Below are 18,200 nucleotides of genomic sequence, written 5' to 3'. Positions count from 1 at the left end.
AGTCTTGATGAGCTTTGGAGACTTCGTACTGAGAACTGTGTAATGTAGAAGGCATGTGAAAATACTGTAATATGAAATTTTGCTTAAACAGAGCTTCTGAGAATTTAAGATACAGTATTTGTTATTTGTATAAATCAGCAGTAATATCTATAAATAATCACTTTAAGAGGATCAATTCACTCTGTTCTAAACTTGGGATTCATTACCATGGCAGATGCTATAACTTCTGATGTGGTACAGGTAGGCTGTACACTGGAATGTTTTGGTGCTTGTATCAGTTGATTTGCTTTGCCCACTGAGTGTTGTTGCTCAGACGATGTTGAGATAGGCTTGTGTGCACAAAGCTTTATTTTTGGCGTTTGTAAGAAGTGTCATATATGAACTTCCAGGTTAATTGGAGGAGATGGGGGAAAACAAAAGGGAGAGTGAGGGTAAGGAGAACTGTCTTTCCCTGGCTGCGCAGTCCAGTGCAGTAGGTGACCAAGAGTTTTTGCCATGCATCTCCTCTAGGGTGATGCACTTTGATTTGGTCCTGCTCAAGGTCCTCATTTGATGCTTGCATTGAAGATGCTCTGAATAATCAGCATGTGTTGTAATTAGGTACATGTGTTGCAGACTGACTGTTTGCTAAGCTTTTGTGTGTATATATATTGTTGGGCAGTAGTTTATTTGGTATTTAAATTACTGTATTTTGTTTGTTATGCACTAAGTTTCATCTTTCTCTAATATAATCTGAAAGCTACAAGGAAAGATGTAGGAATAAATAAGAAGTGATTTTCACACAGTGGCAATAACTTCCAGTGAATCTCTGCTCTAATCAGGGTGTTTGAGCTTGTAGGCGCAAGGTGCGGATGGTAACACCACGAGAACAACAGCTTCAGAGAACAAAGGGAAGGAGACATGTAGCCAGAATAACAACCTGAAAGCATACAGAGCTGCAAGTGAAAGGCAGGATTGTGAATGGATGGCTCTTAGTATTATACAGCTGAAGATTCTGTGCAACAGTGATGCTTCCAAGGGAAGGTCACAAAGCATATTTACAAATAAGTTCACCTTATTGAACTTACTTGTACCTTATTATGAGCCTTATCACAGTTTAAGTCTGCCATGAGAAAAGGGTACTGATAAATTGTTTTACCCATGTCTTTACTGAAGGTGTCTTGGAAGCAGGGCAGTAGGGCTGAATGATTTCTTCTAGCACTGAGAGTAGTTACCCTCACCTTTCCTGATGGTCTTTTCTGTCTGTATCTGGATATGTGCCTGAGATAATAAGATAAAGAATGGATCTCTCTGGGAAGATGACATTTAGAAGTGGGTGTTTACCACCTCTCAACTTGTCCTCAGAGGATGTCTTTCCAGTGGTCTGGTCTAATTACTGTGGAGAATGCAAATGTTAAACAAGTCATGGTGTGGTCACATCTGCTTTAAGCTACTGATCTCTTTTACTTCAGGTCAAGCTGCACACTTGCACTCTGAAGCAGAGAACATCAGGCATCAATGTGTTAAGTTTTTGCATTATGTGAAAGTTTTCATCTTCAGGTGAGATTTACACACATTTTACTAAATTGCTTACTGAGCTTTGTGTAGCTGCTACTTACCTGTCTTCTGGTTGTGTGTATTTTTCTTTACATTCAGGTATCTGGAACCCCCTAAAGTGGAAAATGATGGAGTGCTGCATACTTATGAAGACCTAGAAGCTCAGTTACCATCAGTGTTGGTGGAAGAGCTTCACGCTTTGACCGTGCATGTTGGTCGCCTTTGTGAACTTCCTAGTAATGTTCTGGCAGCATTTACTATTCAAAATCAGGCAAAGGTTGGTGTCTTTTTATAATTTTATTTTTTTATGTGGCATTATGTATTCAACTTGAAAAATTTTGGCTTAATATAAGTTTATCTTTTTGATTTGGTTTTTTTTTTTCTGTATTATGTGCCATCCTGTACTTGGTAAACACAACTGTTGAGATCTGGATTTTCTGTTGTTGTTTTATTTATGTATTTTTGTTCTATAGCTTTAGAATTCTTCCTATAGCATACAAATGATAATACCAATCACAGGTAGATACGTAGGCTTAAATTAGCATAGCTTGTTTAAAAATTCTTTGATGTTTGTCTGTAGTAATTTAAAATTTCTGAGCATCCCACTAGGAGGGGCATTTCTTTAAAAATACATTCGGAAATCTGAATCAGAATGGGAGAAGATCTTTTATACAAAGAAAAGTGTAGATGTGGAAGGAGGCACAGCAGCATTAAATACCACTGAAGCATACACCATTAGGATTTGTGCATACACATAACTAATGCTTTCAAATCTTTTATAAAGACAGAAAAGGAATTTCTGGCTTGTGTTGTATAAACTAGTATCTGGAGAGCAATGATCTGCTGAGAAGCAGCATTTTGGATGTTTGTTTAGCTTGTCAGTAGTGGCTGAGCTGATTAAAAACAGTAATTTCAAGTAAACTTTATGGAAGAGAATACTAAAATTTTGGAGCTCACTAAAATTTTAAGAGCTCACTTTAGCAATTTTTGTGCTTCATGATGCTTCTCTGTAAAGAAAAGGTTAACAAAGGATGTTGTAATTTGTCAAGCTTGAATCAAAACTTCGTAAATAGCCTCTTACATACAGAATTGTAATGAAATTTTTTGTTTCTTTTTTTTTCTTGAACTGAATGACATGTTTGTATGTTAGATTGTATTTGATCACAGATATTAATAATATTTATTGTAGTCCATCTTAGAATGTCGAGTCCAACCATTACTCCAGCACCTCCACGTTGTCCACTAAACCATGTCCCCAAATGCAGCATCCACATGTTTTTGAACACTTCCAGGAACAGTGTTTCCACCACTAAACTTGGGCAGCTTTTCCAAAGCCTGACCACCCTGTCTCAGCACAGTATCCAGAATTCACTAAAGAAATGTTAAATATATGTAAATATATTTCTAATCACAGGTCTTTCCTCCATCATGGCACTTACTACATCTCCATTTGGATATTAAGTGGCTAGTGTTAGAAGTTCTTCATGTACTAGGTGAAAAACTGAAGAGTAAGTATGCAGGCCTTTTTCTTGAACTTATCCTTTTACATATGACTTACCTAATTTTCCCATCTTGATTTGTCCAGAATCAAAACTACTTTTGGTAGATTTTAAGCATAGCTGTGTTTAATGGGGTAAACTCAGATATGGTAAAAGTAGGTTCTTTGTGAATCATTGTGTGCTCAAATTAAATAAAATTGTATCAGGAATTTTTCAGTCAAAACAAAGATCATAGAGTTCATACTCAGCTGATGCAACATACTAAATATATAATAACAATGCACTTCTTGACATCACAAATAAAAATGCATTTACAGATATCCAGAGTGCATAACAATGAATGGCAATTGGATGACAACAATGTAGGAAAAGTGTCCAGGGATGGACCAGCACAAGGATCCTTGGAGGAGAGAGTTTGTATTGTTAACCATGATGCAACACCAGCAATATCTTGGGCAAAAGAAGGCAACTTAGTCAGGGGAGCTTATAAAAGTACAGAAAGAAAAGGACAAGGCAGTATCTTTAAAAAAATTATAAGGCTTTAAAAGGGCAAAAAATAAGTTGATAAGAGTAAGCTGTTCATAGAAGTTAGATTAAAAAGGTCATAGAATGCAATTGAAAAACTCAATTTCAGAGTAGTTCAGTTTGCTGAAGAATTGGTAAAATACAGAAGAGAACTTTATTTGCTTTGTGAGGCTTATATCTGTTTTCCATGTCCATTCTACCAAAATAAATCACAAAAGTGTTTTCTTTTATAATTGGTGTGTCACTGCAACCATACCTTCCCTCACACCACCTGATTATAAGTTGTGAATATAAATTCCATATAGGAATTGCAACAGTTGAAGTAATGTTGATATAGGAAGACCACACTATATGCTTACCCCAGTAACTGGTGTTGAATCTGAACTCTTGGATTAGCTTTTGCCTGCTCCGAGCGCTGTCACAACACAGCCTTGCTCCCATTAACACATTTTCTCTGTTTCTACATTACTGTATAGTGTGTAGGTTGGCTTTTTGTTCCATAATTCTAAGTTTCTTTTATGATCCATTGTGGGATAGCGTATTTGCCATTTTTAGAGCATTTTGGAGAAAGGATAGTGAAACTGTTGGTGGCAATTTATTTTCCAGAATTCAGTATTTATTTCTAAATAATGTTCTGAGTTATAATGCAGTCACCTGTCTTTGTAAGAGAAAGCTCGTGATTTTTAACAACAAAATTTCTAGTTAAGGAAGTCATATCTCTACATACATTATCTTGTATTCTTACGTGCTTAGAATTTCCTAGGTTTTTATCTCATTCTGTAAAGTGTTCTGAGTGGAAACTTCACACTGCTGAGACCAGTAAGCAGGGTAGTGGATTCAGGGCTTCACCTTATATTTCCAGGGATAAAATACAGTCTCATTCTACGTATTGTTTGCTCCACTGATGTCAAGGGAGATGTACTGTTGAAAAGCTTGTGGGATAAGATCTTACAGCCTCTTAACTTCACCATTTTATCTGTTAATGCCTACAAATGCTCAAGTTGGAACATGATCATGCCAGCTTTCTACATCAACACATCCAAAGGAAAGTGTTAGACCTCTCCAGAATTGTTTGTCATCAACTTGCATATCTGCAAAACATGTCATGATTCCAGAACATGCGCACTGCCATGTGACAAAGAGGAACTCGCAGATAAATAAATCTTTATTCCTCTGCAAAATCTGTGCCAATAAAAGGCTGTAAAGTGCCAAGCTTTTTTACTGTCAACCTGAATAATACCAGATTTTAGCGCAATGATGATGGAGATTAGCTTGAATTTAGGATGAGCTTTCTCACATGAATTTATAAATTAAATTAAAATTACGTACAGGTCAACAAGCGCATTCTAAAATATATATACATATCTTAGAAGAGAAATCCTATCTGTTTTATATTGCTAGAACCAAACCTGGAACTAAACAATTCTACTTTCCTTTTGTGTTTTAGGACAAGTTGTATATGCGAACCATTTCATTAATCTAACCGGAGAGAATCTAACCAATATCAGTTTATTTGAAAAACACTGTGGAAATCTCATATCTGATTTAATAAGGTTGGCCATCAACAAGTATACAAAGGTAACTCTTTTTCCTTATACAGGCCATGGGCAGTTAGATGCTTGTACTGGGAACCATGTGAATTGGGTATTGCACCACTGCATAGATGACTTCTTAGTGCTTAATTGTAAATGTTACGTATGGCTTTGTATTTCCATGTTTTAAAGAGTGTTATTTGTTAGGAGCTCAAATTGTGTTATATTTATTCATGACCATCTGGCAGTTGAATGAGACAGTAATATTGAAATGCACTGTGTACAGAGCAGAAGTGAGTGCCACATTTTCTAAGTTCAGTGTTCCAGGTTTAATGCCAAACATGGCACAGTCTAAAAGGTTTAGATAAATGCAAAAAAAAAAAAGGTCTTCTCAAACTCTCTCAACAGCAACAAAAAGAGGATAACTCTTATCCTGGCAGTAACCTAACTGGACTCTTAGAGAATGTCGTATTATGGTTTATTATTGCATTGTGCCTATTTCTACTGCTTCATCTTTCTGTTACAGCACTTCTGCGTTTGTCTTGGGAAAACTTTTTCATGTCTTCTCTTTTTCTGTTTTTTCCTTCTATAGCTGCAGTATTTTTCTCACTTGTTTTGAGCACTCCAAAGCTAGAAAGTCATAATAGTTCCATATAGCAGCCAGTAAAAGAGCTGTGTAATCTTTGTGTCATTGTGAAACCTGTTTTAGATGGACATGTGTGATCCATGAATACAGGACTGAACTCTGAGAATAGGTAGCAGTGACCACTGTATAATTTATGTTTTCCTAGTACAAAAGCATAAGAAATAGAGTCCCTCTTCTTCATGTTACTTTTGAGGATGGGGGGGGGATGGCTGTACTAGCCTTTGATAACTGTTCTTTTAAAATACCTTCCTGTAGAAAACTGTTACATTTTAAAATCAGTTTTGATCTATTAAATTATCAGATAATACTGCAACCTTCTCCCCTGACAAAAGGCAAATAGGTGAGAATAATGTTTTATAAAAGAAAATTCAAATAGTATCTGTTGAACACAGTGCTTGATGGTAGGCTTGGAAATGTCAGATGATAAAATGACAGATTCTACATACTTTCACAGAGGCACATTACAAAGAGAGAAGATTGTTTTGCCACTGCTTTTTCTTAAGCTTTCTCTAGGTATGGGCCACACTGCTTGAATTAGTTCTATTTGAGATTAATTTCTGAAGTGAAGCTTGCGCTTGATCTGGTGACTCCTATAGTATGCAGCCTTTCTGTCATCCCATAATGGAAATAGCATCCCTCAGTATTCTTGAAAATGCAACTAATACCTGTAGGTAGTAAGTGGCACCATCAGCTCATCACTAAAACATGTCCTTGGGCTTGTGGCTGAGAGCATTCTCGAGTGCAGTTCTTAACATTTGTGGATATCCTTGGAAAGAGGGACATAAACTCTAGTGTTCCAGACTCATGTTTTCAGATTGGTTTCTTGAGCAGCTCTGGTATCAAGATGCTTGACTTGGATCATGTACTGAGTCCAGTGTGCTCTGAGACACATTTGACAGAGAAATATATATCCATGGATATCTTTGTTCTGTCTTTAGCAGCTATACCTCTGGCACTAGAGCTGTATTGTCCCACCAGCACCGCAATTTGGGGTTGTAAACATTCTTACCAAGATACTGAAATGAGGATGTTGTGAGACGAAATCCAGAGTATCTCTGAAGAAAGCAGTACCTTTGCTATCCTTAGTCTAAGCAATATCTGTATGGTGTCTTGCTTTGATGCTACTACCCAGACCCTATCCTGAGTGGATATGCACATTTGCTGCAGGAAAGATCCTGCAGTCTTGTAGAGTAGCACAGTAACAAATGTAAACAGTAGATGAAGAAACCTTGCTGCAACAGCTGGTAGTCCACATAGAAAGCATGAAACTCATTTCTAAAATAGTTTCTATGCCTAATACTACTATAAAAACCCTCCAATTTTGCAGTGCATCTGTAATGAGTAGACTTCTCATCTCCAATGGTTCTGTTTTGGTCTTTGGTGGTAAGTCATAACCAGAGTTATTCTTGAGGCACTTCAGTTTTGGAAAGTTAGTAGTTAAATAATGAAATTTTTTAAGAGACTTTAGTGGCCATACTGTTTATTCTCAAGATAATATTTACATATAATTAGTTCAGGTTATTGAGAAATTCCTGTAACAGATCTTTAACTAAAAGTGTGAGGAGAGAGAGAGGCACAAGAAATACTGTGAGTATGTGTGGAAAGTGAATAAAGCATTATTTAAAATAGATCACGTCTACCATGACAATTTCATAGGATAAAGAGGATTCTTGAGAGAGAGAAAAAACAAGTTGTTTCACATTTATTTATGAATGTAAGTTCATATTTATAATTAAAATTATTTAAACCTATTTGGAGCTGTATGAAACTGTAGTTGTAAACATATTCTAAAGGTGTATGATAAATAAAAAGTTTGCATCCGAATAGAATATTATACAGATTTGAAATTATTGGCGATATACTTGTTGTTCTAACTGTGAAAGTGTAGGTTTTTAGTCATTCACTCCCACTTCTATAATGTCTCACACAGCCACTGCTGTCACTGGCATTGCATATTTTGATTTAATTTTTAATTTGCACTGTTAGGTTTCCAAATTCAGAAATTATTTTAAGTGCCAGTGTGATTTGAGAATAGCTGTGTGTGAATGGATCAGAAAAAACATGAGGATATAAAAATTCAGGCTCAATCTCATCAGATGTAGATGGATAGGAGTTAGTTGGCTAAACTAGTCACCCAAGGTACTTTGTATTGTTATGGAAGGATAACAACTGTTGTGTTGTATTGTTATGGAAGGATAACAACTGTTCTGCAGTGAGATTCATTAATCTCTCTAGGTACCTATTCCCCTCTGTTTGCTTTAGAGAGGTGAAGGTTGATTATTCAAACTTGGACTACTTATTGTTTAGGGATAAAATGAGTATAAGCTGCTTTGTTTTCCCTCTTTTTTTCCTACATTTCTGCCATTGCATCCTTGCTTGAAGGTAAAAGGTGCTGAATTGAGCTGTTTAAGCAAAGCTTTTCTCACAATTTTTGCCACCTCTGAATGGTGGTTCATTTGTCTAAGGGTAGAGTAAGTAAAGTTTTATCTATAGCATGATTATTTCAAATACAGGTCTGGTAGATCCTAAAATCATTAAAGCATACAGAGTTTTTTTATGTATTTAGCACTTCCTTTTGCTGTTTTGTTTTGTTTCACAAATCAGAGAATGTAAAATTGAAAGATGAATCACAAGAAGACTATTTTGCATTTGAAATGCATCAGTCTGAGTGAATTTTGTTAAATATGGAATAGTAATCAAGTAATGTACATGACTTGGAATATGCTGTTTTCTGCATATTAAAAGAATGCCTTGCAGTGAATTTACCAAAAAGCAGATTTTGTGAAATGTTGTGGGAACATTAACATCCTCATCATGCCAACATCAACATACTCTACTAGCATTAGGCCGAGTCATTAAGGATTTTTCAGTTAAAAATAACGATAATAGCTGGTAAATAATTTGAAATCCTTTTCTTCTCAAGAACATCAAGAAAATGTAATCAATCATTTTCTTTTCCTACTATCAGACAATGAATTAGTATTTATTGTAACTTCATTTACAACATGGAATGCCATTTTTATGTGATTATTTAATGTCTGAGAGTGGATCAGGAGAAACTATGAGGAAATAACACAACCTATAATTTATGTAGAAATAGGAAAGAGCCTATGTTGTTTGAGAGAGATATTTTGGATGTTAGTGAATAATGCACCTTTGAATGTGTAATTGTAACTATATTATTTACCTGAAAAAAACCCTTCAAGCCAAACAGCCAAGACAAGAGGAAATACTGATACATAAAACACCATTTCAAAAATTAACACTTCTGTGAATAATTTTATTCTATATTCTCTTTCAGGTGCGGCCTTCTGAGGCTCTTACCAGTAGCCATTATTTCTGTACCTGCATTAAAGAATTATGGATTCTACTTATTCAATTGCTGGACCACAGAAATAAAGGGTCTAATACAGAGGTAAAAGAAGAATACTGTTATATTTGCAGTACAGTCACCAAATGTTCCCATATGGCCATGAATGCACAGATCTGATGGTAGAACTGAACCTCCTATTTGCTCCAGGAGAACTACATGCTAACTGTGATGCCTTGGGCCATTGTCGTAAATGTGCATGAAACCCTGACTCTAGATTTGCAGTGTACTGTTGGGTTATGACCTAGGGCATTGATAAGGAGCACTCCTAGTGCTAAAGAAAGCAAAGCAAAGGAAAATACTGTGAAAGTTCTGTTCTTTTTACGGAAGAGCAAAACACAAAAAGCCATGCTTACATCTTTTTAAAAAAATTATTTATAGTTTCTGTGATATGTCACGCAATGAGTCATCTCCAGGCATTAGAAACATGAACAATGATCCAGCTAGCTGATGTTGCTGTCTTTGTTACCCATCTGTACAAGACCAACCTGTGTATAGTCTTGAATCATGTAGTTGCTGACTTCTCTAGATGCCCCCTTATACCTCTATTGGAAATCAGCAAATCACTACCTGTTCTCCTTCTTTATACCAGTACAACCTTATATGCCTCTTTAGTTTTTTGTTTTTTTTTTTTTTTTCTGATATATCCTACCTTCTGCCTTTTCTAGACTGATGAGTCTTACTTCTTACAGTAATTCTTTTTTTCAGGTGCCATTTTTAACCTCTGGTAATCTTTGTCACCCTTCTCTGAACCTTTTTCCATATTACTGCATCCTGTTTTGAATAACAGAGTGCCAGGATGACATTCAGTGTTCCAAACATGGGTTAGGAGGTCATGTGGTTTTATACATTGCATAATGATGTCTTCTCTTTTGTTCTTTTGGTGTGCTGATATTTTCTAGCATTTTAATTTTTTTTCTTTGACTGCTGTTTGGGATTGAACTGATGTTTCTCTGAATGAATACTAAGAAGTGACAAAACCCTTTGAAAGTTCTCTGAAATAATCTTAATAAGAACCAAAGTGGCCATCTGTGCCATGAGTACAGTTCACTTAGTAGAGAATTAAGTATTTCAGAGTAGAGGGTTTGCGCTGATGGCTGTTTACTTGTTAATGCCAACAGATGTAAAGGAGGACAGCACAAGTGTTACTGTGTTACTGTTAAGCATTTGCACTGGCAAGAGCACTTTGCAGCTAAGTTAGGATCAAGACCCAGCTAAGGTGGGTGAAATACACATGCCAAGAAGTCCTAGAGAGCTTCCTTAAAACTAGGAAAGACAGGCACAGGCTGAAAGAAGTAGTAATATTGTGATATAGGCAAGGGTATGAGTCAATGAGAATTAATCAGTTTGTCAGTGCTGGAGCAGACTGTGACAAAACAGGGAACTGGAAACGGTTTGCTGTCTTTCAGATTGATTCTCTACCACCTACTGTATTGCTCTTGATTAGGATAGTCTGCCACTAGAAGTTTTTCAAAAATATGTTTTAACAATTCTTCATTAAAGAACTATAACCTTTCTCTTGTTGAGTGTTGGGGCACCATCCTGTCTGCATGTCATCAGTCCATCAGCTTGTAGTTTTGCTTGTGAAGTATTGCACTGGATTCTTCCTGGTGACCCAAGCTTATCCTTTCACTTTGCTTTCTACTGATATTTGAGAGAGGACTTTCTAAGGTAGCCTTGAGTTTTCTGTGGTAATACTCACCACTGCTTTTTGATATTTTCTTTAAAAGACTGTCATCTTGCTTGTTCTCTGTAAAAGCAAATTAATCAGTAGGACAGTGTTGTAGAGAAAATTGTTACCATAGGTTTTGTTATTGAAGACAGTTCAAATTAACTTCTGCATTTTCTACAGTCTTTCTGGAGCTTGGTGAACACAACCCTGAAGAATATCTTTGAACAGCCAAGTACTTCTGAAAGTGTGTCTGGATTTGAAACAGTTCAGTGTAAAGACCCATTGAGTTTTAGCTGGTGGATGATGAGTCATCTAGCACCACTCTACCAGTTTGACCGTAATGGAAATCTAGATGAAAAGGTGGGTATGCTTTTTGCTAAATGCCTAAGAGTTATTATAATTGAATTTGATCTCTTTGGTTATTTTCAGAAAACAATTAGTTTTGTAATGCAGGAATTTTCATACTCCTTAAAGGAAATTTTTTTTAGGTTGGAAGTGTTAAAATGTGCTTTGTACAAGCTGGTAAATGTTCTAGGAGCCCCAGACATATTCATGTTACATACCACATATTCAGTCGAGTACTGTGTGAAGGAAACTTGAAATATCCCAACTAGTTAGTAAGACATACTTAATGATGTAGCATGTGTTTTAAGATTGACTGCCTGCAGCATAAATGCTTCACTGAGTTTGTTGTTTTAGGAATTGAGCACATGAGTTTGTGGTTTGTGAAGTAAAAATCTCAAACACTGTGTAATTATTAATGTCACTTATTTTTCTAAAGTGATAGCTCTGCTCTGGATAAATTTCAATTTAATTGCATTACATTTGCATCACAGCCATAACATCATAAGATATATATATATTTGTGTATACAGCTTCACTTTTATGTTGGTATGCTACCAATAGAAACTGTCTAATAACTTGAATTCAGGGTTCGGCTTAGGAAACTTGCTCTTGCTGAGGCAGTTCATCCATTTTGAGATGTATAAAAGCTGACCATTTTTCTTAATTGTCTATAGAGGAAGCTTGTTAGAACCCAGTGAGATGGATGAAGACCCAGAAACTGAGGGGTTTGGGGTGTTTTTGGTGTAGTGTTTTGCTTGGGTTTTTTCTCCCCAGCAGTGTTTTTTGCACTACGGAGACTCTGGTCATGCCATCTTCTGTTATTTGTCTTTCTGTTCTTTTGTGCTCTTACTGTTATTTTTTTTCCTGTTTGTTTTGGGTTTTTTGTTTGGGTTTTTTGTGGGGGGGGGTGTTGGTGGTCTCTTTGTTTGATTCTGGGGTTTTTTAGTGTGGTGGCTTTTTTAACCTTTCAGCTGCATTGCCCATATTCCCTTATTTTCCAAGCATAAACTTTACGGCGTCTTCCACAAAATGGGCTTAATTGCCCTTTATTGTGAATTGTCTTTATTATTTGTAATTTAATGGTGTGTATTAAAACTGTTCTTTCTGTTAAAATTGGTACTGTGATTTCTATTCCCAATTTAGGATGAAAGGTTAAAACCTGGAAATGTGTTTGTGAACTGCAAATCTGTAAGAAGGGAAGAATGATCATGTAGGTTGAGCAATTTTGGTAACTTAAAATCCCTCTCTTTGTTTTTAGATCTTTAAAAGCATTAAGTCTATAGAGAATGAAAGAAAAATGTTGAAATTCTGGGAATGCTTACAATCCTAAGTAAAATTAGACTTTCCAAAGAAAATAAGAAATACTTGGATTTTCTAATCTGCGAATTTGTTAAAAGAATTTTCAATGTAGCAAAGGTGTGTTAATTCAGTCCTTGAATACTTCAATGAAAAACTCATGACCACGTCGGTTCTCTAGATGACTTGGCCCATGTAGGATACTTATGCTTCTTCTGTTTGCCAGTTTACCAATCCTTTAGGAGGCCATGGCAGGCTGCTTGTTAGCATGTGGCAAAGTGAAGCAACTTCTTGCACATTTATACCATGTAAAGTTGCAGACTAGGTCTGATAGTTACACTGAAGGTTGTCCAAAGCTTCCCTTGGTTTTGCATGTTACTACTACCTGGTGGGGGAGAGGGACGCAGTCTAGAGCATGTTATAGAGGGACTTGCAGGATAGAATTACTATACTTCTGCTTCTTAGTGGAATTTAGAAAGTGAGAAAAGGTTATTCCTAGGTGAAATACAGAAATCAGTGTGAAGCACACATTTATACTGGGTTTCTTATATTTAATGCCCTAATCCAAATACAGTGATACTGATTACTTTTATCATTGGGACTTTTTTCCTGTATCTCACTCTGATAGATACTCTGTATTTAGCTTCATGAGAGATTATTTTTTTGCCCCAGGCATTATATTATTTACATAAGCCAAAAATGTAGAATGGAATAAAGGATTCCTGTTTTTCTTATTTTAAAATAGGACTCTGAGACACAGTGACAGGAAGTGACTTGCCCAAAATTAAATAATACTTTTGCCTTAGACCTCACCTGGGAGAAGAGAATTTACAAGTCTTGATTTGTAAATCATGAGACCATCCTGTGCATGGTTCTCTTGATGTTTCCAGTAGTTTTTATGTTCAAACTGTTAGCTGTGCTTTGCATTTCTGAGTTATTGTTTGTCCAGGGATCCCTGTTCTTGTAAAAAAATATCTTATCAGTAACATCAGGGCCTTCTCACCCACCACAGTATTATAATCTGTCATAGAAAGGTTGATGGTAACCATCCCTTTGGGTCCTGTTACCCTCCTTGAATTGCAACCTCAAAATATTTTTTGAACATTATAAGGTAAAACAGTCTGTGATATGAATCTGTGAAGTCAGTAGAATTACATGAGAACTCTGTAGTCTTGTTTTGTTGATTGAACATAGGATGCAATGGCTTTGTGACACATGCTTTTTTTTAATTAACTGTGATCAGAGGTGGGAGTGTGATGTGTCATAATGATGGTTATTCATGTGCTCTGTAGCAAAAATTGCCTCTAAGCCTATGTCATCTGTGGAAGATTTTCAATTTTTTAATATGGTCTGCATGGCTGTGAGGTTGTTAAGAAAGCTTTTAAAATTCTAAATAGGTTTCAGACTTGCTTCTTTTTATTTTTTCCCCCTTTAGCTCATGAAACGCAATTTTAAATATGCAATGATTCATATATATTGAATATATATTTCACATACATGAAACCACATTTTTAAACTAGAAAGTTTTGGACAGGTTTCTTAGAGACTGTTCTGAGGGATGTGTCTCTTTCCATATTCCCCTGTTCAGGTCCCACTTCACTCTTCTGAAAAGCAGGATTTGTATATTTAAAACTCAAATGAGACCTGATGAGAAAATTTGCTACTTGTGAACATTGCAGGGGTCAATTTTAATATCCTGTAGGCTAAGGTAATATAGGCAGAGTTACTTGGGGCTACGAATTCTTGCCTTTGAATAGAATAATCTGAAATGACTATGTGGCAAGATATGCAAACATGGACTTCCAGCAAAGAAGCCTAATATGGCTTTTCCAGGTACTCAGCTGTTAGGCTGAGTTGCAAAAGTTTCTTCCTGCAAACTCAGCTCAAGTTTTTGGTTTTAGCAGCACTTCTATGCACTGTGAGGTCTCCGGGTTTTGTCAATTTCTAGGACTCTGGGGGTGGAGGGAGGATATTACATCTTCCACTCCAACACACAGTTTGGAGTGGAAGATGTAAGTTCTATGTATGTTTTGACAGGGACAGATTGTAAACAATGATAAACGGGTGCTGTGCCATATTGCCAGTGCAGTAGGGAATACTGTTTGGATATAAATCTATTGGGATTTGAATGAAGCAAGTCTGTTAAAATATAGATACAATTGTAACTAAAAAGAGTGCAGCAGGTGGTTGGTGTCCTTCTTTCCTGACTTCAGACTGAACTTGGGCACACTCTTGTAATCAATCCCAGTTGGTGTCAGGAGTTTGCCCTAGATTACTCCAAGATCTTGTAAGGTGATCTGCATACTGCAGCTGAGCTGGAACTTTGGCAATAAACACCTGCTGTATAAAACATGTGTCCTTGGTCTATGGTGCTGCTAAAAACATTCTAAGCAGGTTGATTCAAATATTCAAGTGCTCTCACAGACATTTACCATAATTCTAATATCTATTTATTGCTGCCAAAACTGGCCTTTTAGCAGTTCCTTAGCTTTCCTTGAAATCCTGCAGTAGGATGTTGTCTGTGTGTAGGTATTCACATAACATCAGGCTCTAAAATACAGTCAGAAATCGAATGTACTTAATGGCCAGATCTGTCTTGAAATGCTGGTTGTTCACGTCCTGGGTTTGCTGTTATTGAAGTGCTGCTTTTACTCCTTGACTATCTGTTGATGCAGTGTCCTGTCCTGACACAATGCTAGCTCTGGTTTCATGATACAGAGCCTTTGGCATCAGTAACAGCTTAAATCCTGTTCACCACCCTAGGCATGATATGCCCTCTGCTCTTCTGGCCCAATTTTTGGTGTCCATTTCCTGTGACGTAAGTCAGGCCCTATTCCCTTTTTCATTCTTTCTTCCTCTCCTAAAGCTCTGTGTTGATTCACTGTTCTGGCTCAGAGTCCCACAAACAGAAATACCAGAATAACTGAGCAGTGGCATGCTATAGTTGTGAGGGCAGAAAGAGGAGCTCAGGATGAGGAAGAAGCAGTGGGAATTTCTTAACTGATACGGGTCAAGTTCCTGAGTCATGAAATCACAGCTGTAGTGTAATTTTCTGTAGATCTGTCCTTTCATTTACGTTTGTTCCATAAACAGCCTCTGGGCTGTGACTTGCTATCATTGTTTGTCTTTCAGTATTCTCTTTTTCTTGTGGTGCAAAAATGTAGTCACCAAGTAGTCAAATAGTGTTGGATGAGTATTAGTGCATCTTTTAAAATAATCAATTTGTAAAATTTTCTTGGTGCTTTCTGGAGTTCTGTGTGAAACTGTCACCAAGCCACACTATTAACCAGTTTAATCAGTAGCAGAGGAGAATGGAGAACAATGGTGTTGCTGCTGGAAAATAGTTATATTTCAATTACCAAAGCATAAAATGTTCATTATTGGAAGTTCTAAGCTGATGTTTAAAGGACAGCTATCTGCAGAATAATGTACAAGACTTAACAGCTGTGGTAGTGGAGGGAAAAAGTAAGGCAGGACAATGATGGAAGTACTATGTTCACACATCTACTTATCTACAGAGGCCATATATGTAGCTGTATGTAAGAGATGATTGTTGAATATCCTAGAAATGTAAGTATATTGGCCTTGTTTGTTTGTTTTTTTTTCTCCTGAGGAAAAGGGCCTTAGTTGCAAGGCCTTCTACCCTTTTCTTTACCACTTTGCATATATAGATGGAAAAGAAAAAAGCAAGAAAATATGAAATTATACCTTTTCTTCCTTCTTACCCCTTATAGCTTCCTTTTTACAGAACATTAAAGAAAGGAACTGTAAAGCATACTGCTTGAGCTAATAAACAATGCCTGATTCTTTCTTATCTCCATTAAAAGTGAAGGTTGGGATTGCAAATGAGTCACCTAAAGTGGTTCAAGTTGCATATGTCTTATTTTTATTAGCTTTCTGAGGGCTAATTTTTAGGACAGGTATCAATTACATTCAAATAACAGAAAAGCTCTTTTTGGTGATGACTGTTGTATTCTGTCATAATATTAAATATTTCTGGAAATATTTTGTCTGCTTACTTTTGTGTTATTACATAGTGCTTCCTGTAAAGTATACAAATGCTATTTCATGTTCATAATTATTTTTCAGAAACAGAAGGAATCCAATTGGAAATTTGTGGAGGAACTTCTTAAAAAATCCACTGATGCTCAAGTAAGTGTATAAAGGCAAGAATAATGAACAAGGAAGAAAGTGTCAGGGATGCTTTCAGGAAAAGACAGTTCATGAAACAAAGTCCAACTAACAAGTGTATTTTTAGAGTTGTAGTGTTTTTATCACTGGTAAGTGAACAACCTTGACATAGCTAAACTATGACAGTGTACAGTTCCCTCCTTGTTAGCAGTTCCACTTGGTTTAAAGTGCTTGTGCTTGGTGCTAAATTGTCAGATAAAGGAAAAAGATAATTATCCTGGAAGAGTAGTATATGGCTTCTTAGACAAGATGTATTCAGAATAAGAACTGGATGCTTAGAAAATGTAAATCAGATACTGAATGTAAGGATATCAAGTTGAGGAGACATGATGAAGGAGATAGTCAGTTGCATTGAAAATTCAGCTATATCCTCATCACAGCGGGAAGGTGACTTGCCTTGCTGAGCAATTTGTCTTACAGGCTTGAATCAAACTCTTACTGATAAGGTTCTAGTTTCTGAGCACTCATTTCATACCTTATCATTTTTCTTTCTGCAGAACAGTTAATGCAATGCTTCATGGCCCAGAGGTCAGAATTGACCTCCTTTTAATATGCTTTTAAATATGCTTTTCATCAAGTTTTTAAAATAAGTTACATTGTAGCTCTATAAAATTGTTCTGAAGTTGCATGGTACAAATTGCAAATGTTGTATCGGCAATGCCTGTAAAAATATTTTTTTTATTTATGTATGTTTAAGACAAGAATAAACATGTTTATTTTTTCATTTGGTATATGAAATTAAGAAAAATCCTGAAAAGTTCTGTTGTTGGAAGCAGAAGGGGAATCAGTTCTTTCAGTTTTTTAAATTATTATAACTGTGTTTCTCATGGAGTAGCAACAACCATAGTTAAAGCTGGAATGCAGAACAATACTTGTTACAATCTTTCAATAAGAAAATATTTGTGGCTGTTAGGAGAGTTGAAATGATAGCATGATTTTTCAGATTTTTAATTCTCTAGACATAAACTCTAATGCTTGGCTTTGTAGTTGTAGTCTTTCAGCTTATAAGATTAAGTCTTTTTGAATGATTTTACAGTATATGACTAAAAATACAAACTGCATATACATTAAACCTACAAGTGATGACATTACTTATTGGATGCTTACAATTCTGTGAGAGAAATTGGAGAGATTTAGATAAGATGCATAAAAACTGAGTAGCTTATTAGCCACCTTCCTGTTTGCATCTTCTGTATGGCAGCAACCTGAGACACATTTCTAGTGTTCTTTTCTTCAAAATAATCCCCTTTGCTTGTCAGTGTTTATTATTTTGAATAAAGATTACTTTGAAGCAGAACATACATAAAATACACAGTTTTTGATGCTTCTGTTAAAAAAGTATTGAACTGTAGACAGTTTAGAAAGGCAGCTAAGTGGCCAAGTTGAGACTACTTGCATATTGAGTCAGTCATGACACAGTAATATGAAGCAAATATGTGTTTTAATTTCCAAAGGCAACCGCTGTTGGAATTAAAACAAACCCTCATTTTCCAAAGACGTGGTTGTAACTATTACCAACCATCTAAGGAGCCATCTAGTTTATTTCCTGTTTTTGTTTGTTCATTATTTTTTCTTGCATTATGGAGTT

General features: G+C 36.1%; 1 protein-coding gene across 5 annotated transcripts in view; it reads left to right on the top strand.

The window, feature by feature from the left end:
* MMS22L (MMS22 like, DNA repair protein) overlaps positions 1-18,200 on the top strand; it is an 88,634-nt gene that overhangs the window by 6,479 nt on the left and 63,955 nt on the right. For 4 of the 5 annotated variants that reach the window (XM_068184109.1, XM_068184111.1, XM_068184113.1 and 1 more), the window contains 7 exons: positions 1,452-1,539; positions 1,636-1,813; positions 2,951-3,044; positions 5,008-5,138; positions 9,040-9,153; positions 10,961-11,140; positions 16,511-16,573. In XM_068184109.1, coding sequence (XP_068040210.1) covers positions 1,452-1,539; positions 1,636-1,813; positions 2,951-3,044; positions 5,008-5,138; positions 9,040-9,153; positions 10,961-11,140; positions 16,511-16,573 — 848 coding nt within the window. The remainder of the gene's footprint in view (positions 1-1,451; positions 1,540-1,635; positions 1,814-2,950; positions 3,045-5,007; positions 5,139-9,039; positions 9,154-10,960; positions 11,141-16,510; positions 16,574-18,200) is intronic. The other variant, XM_068184112.1, reaches the window with a different exon arrangement.

Source organism: Anomalospiza imberbis, chromosome 3, assembly GCF_031753505.1.
Source record: "Anomalospiza imberbis isolate Cuckoo-Finch-1a 21T00152 chromosome 3, ASM3175350v1, whole genome shotgun sequence".
Lineage (NCBI taxonomy): Eukaryota > Metazoa > Chordata > Aves > Passeriformes > Viduidae > Anomalospiza > Anomalospiza imberbis.
Note: the sequence above shows the minus strand (reverse complement) of the source record. Positions and strands in the feature narration are given on the sequence as shown.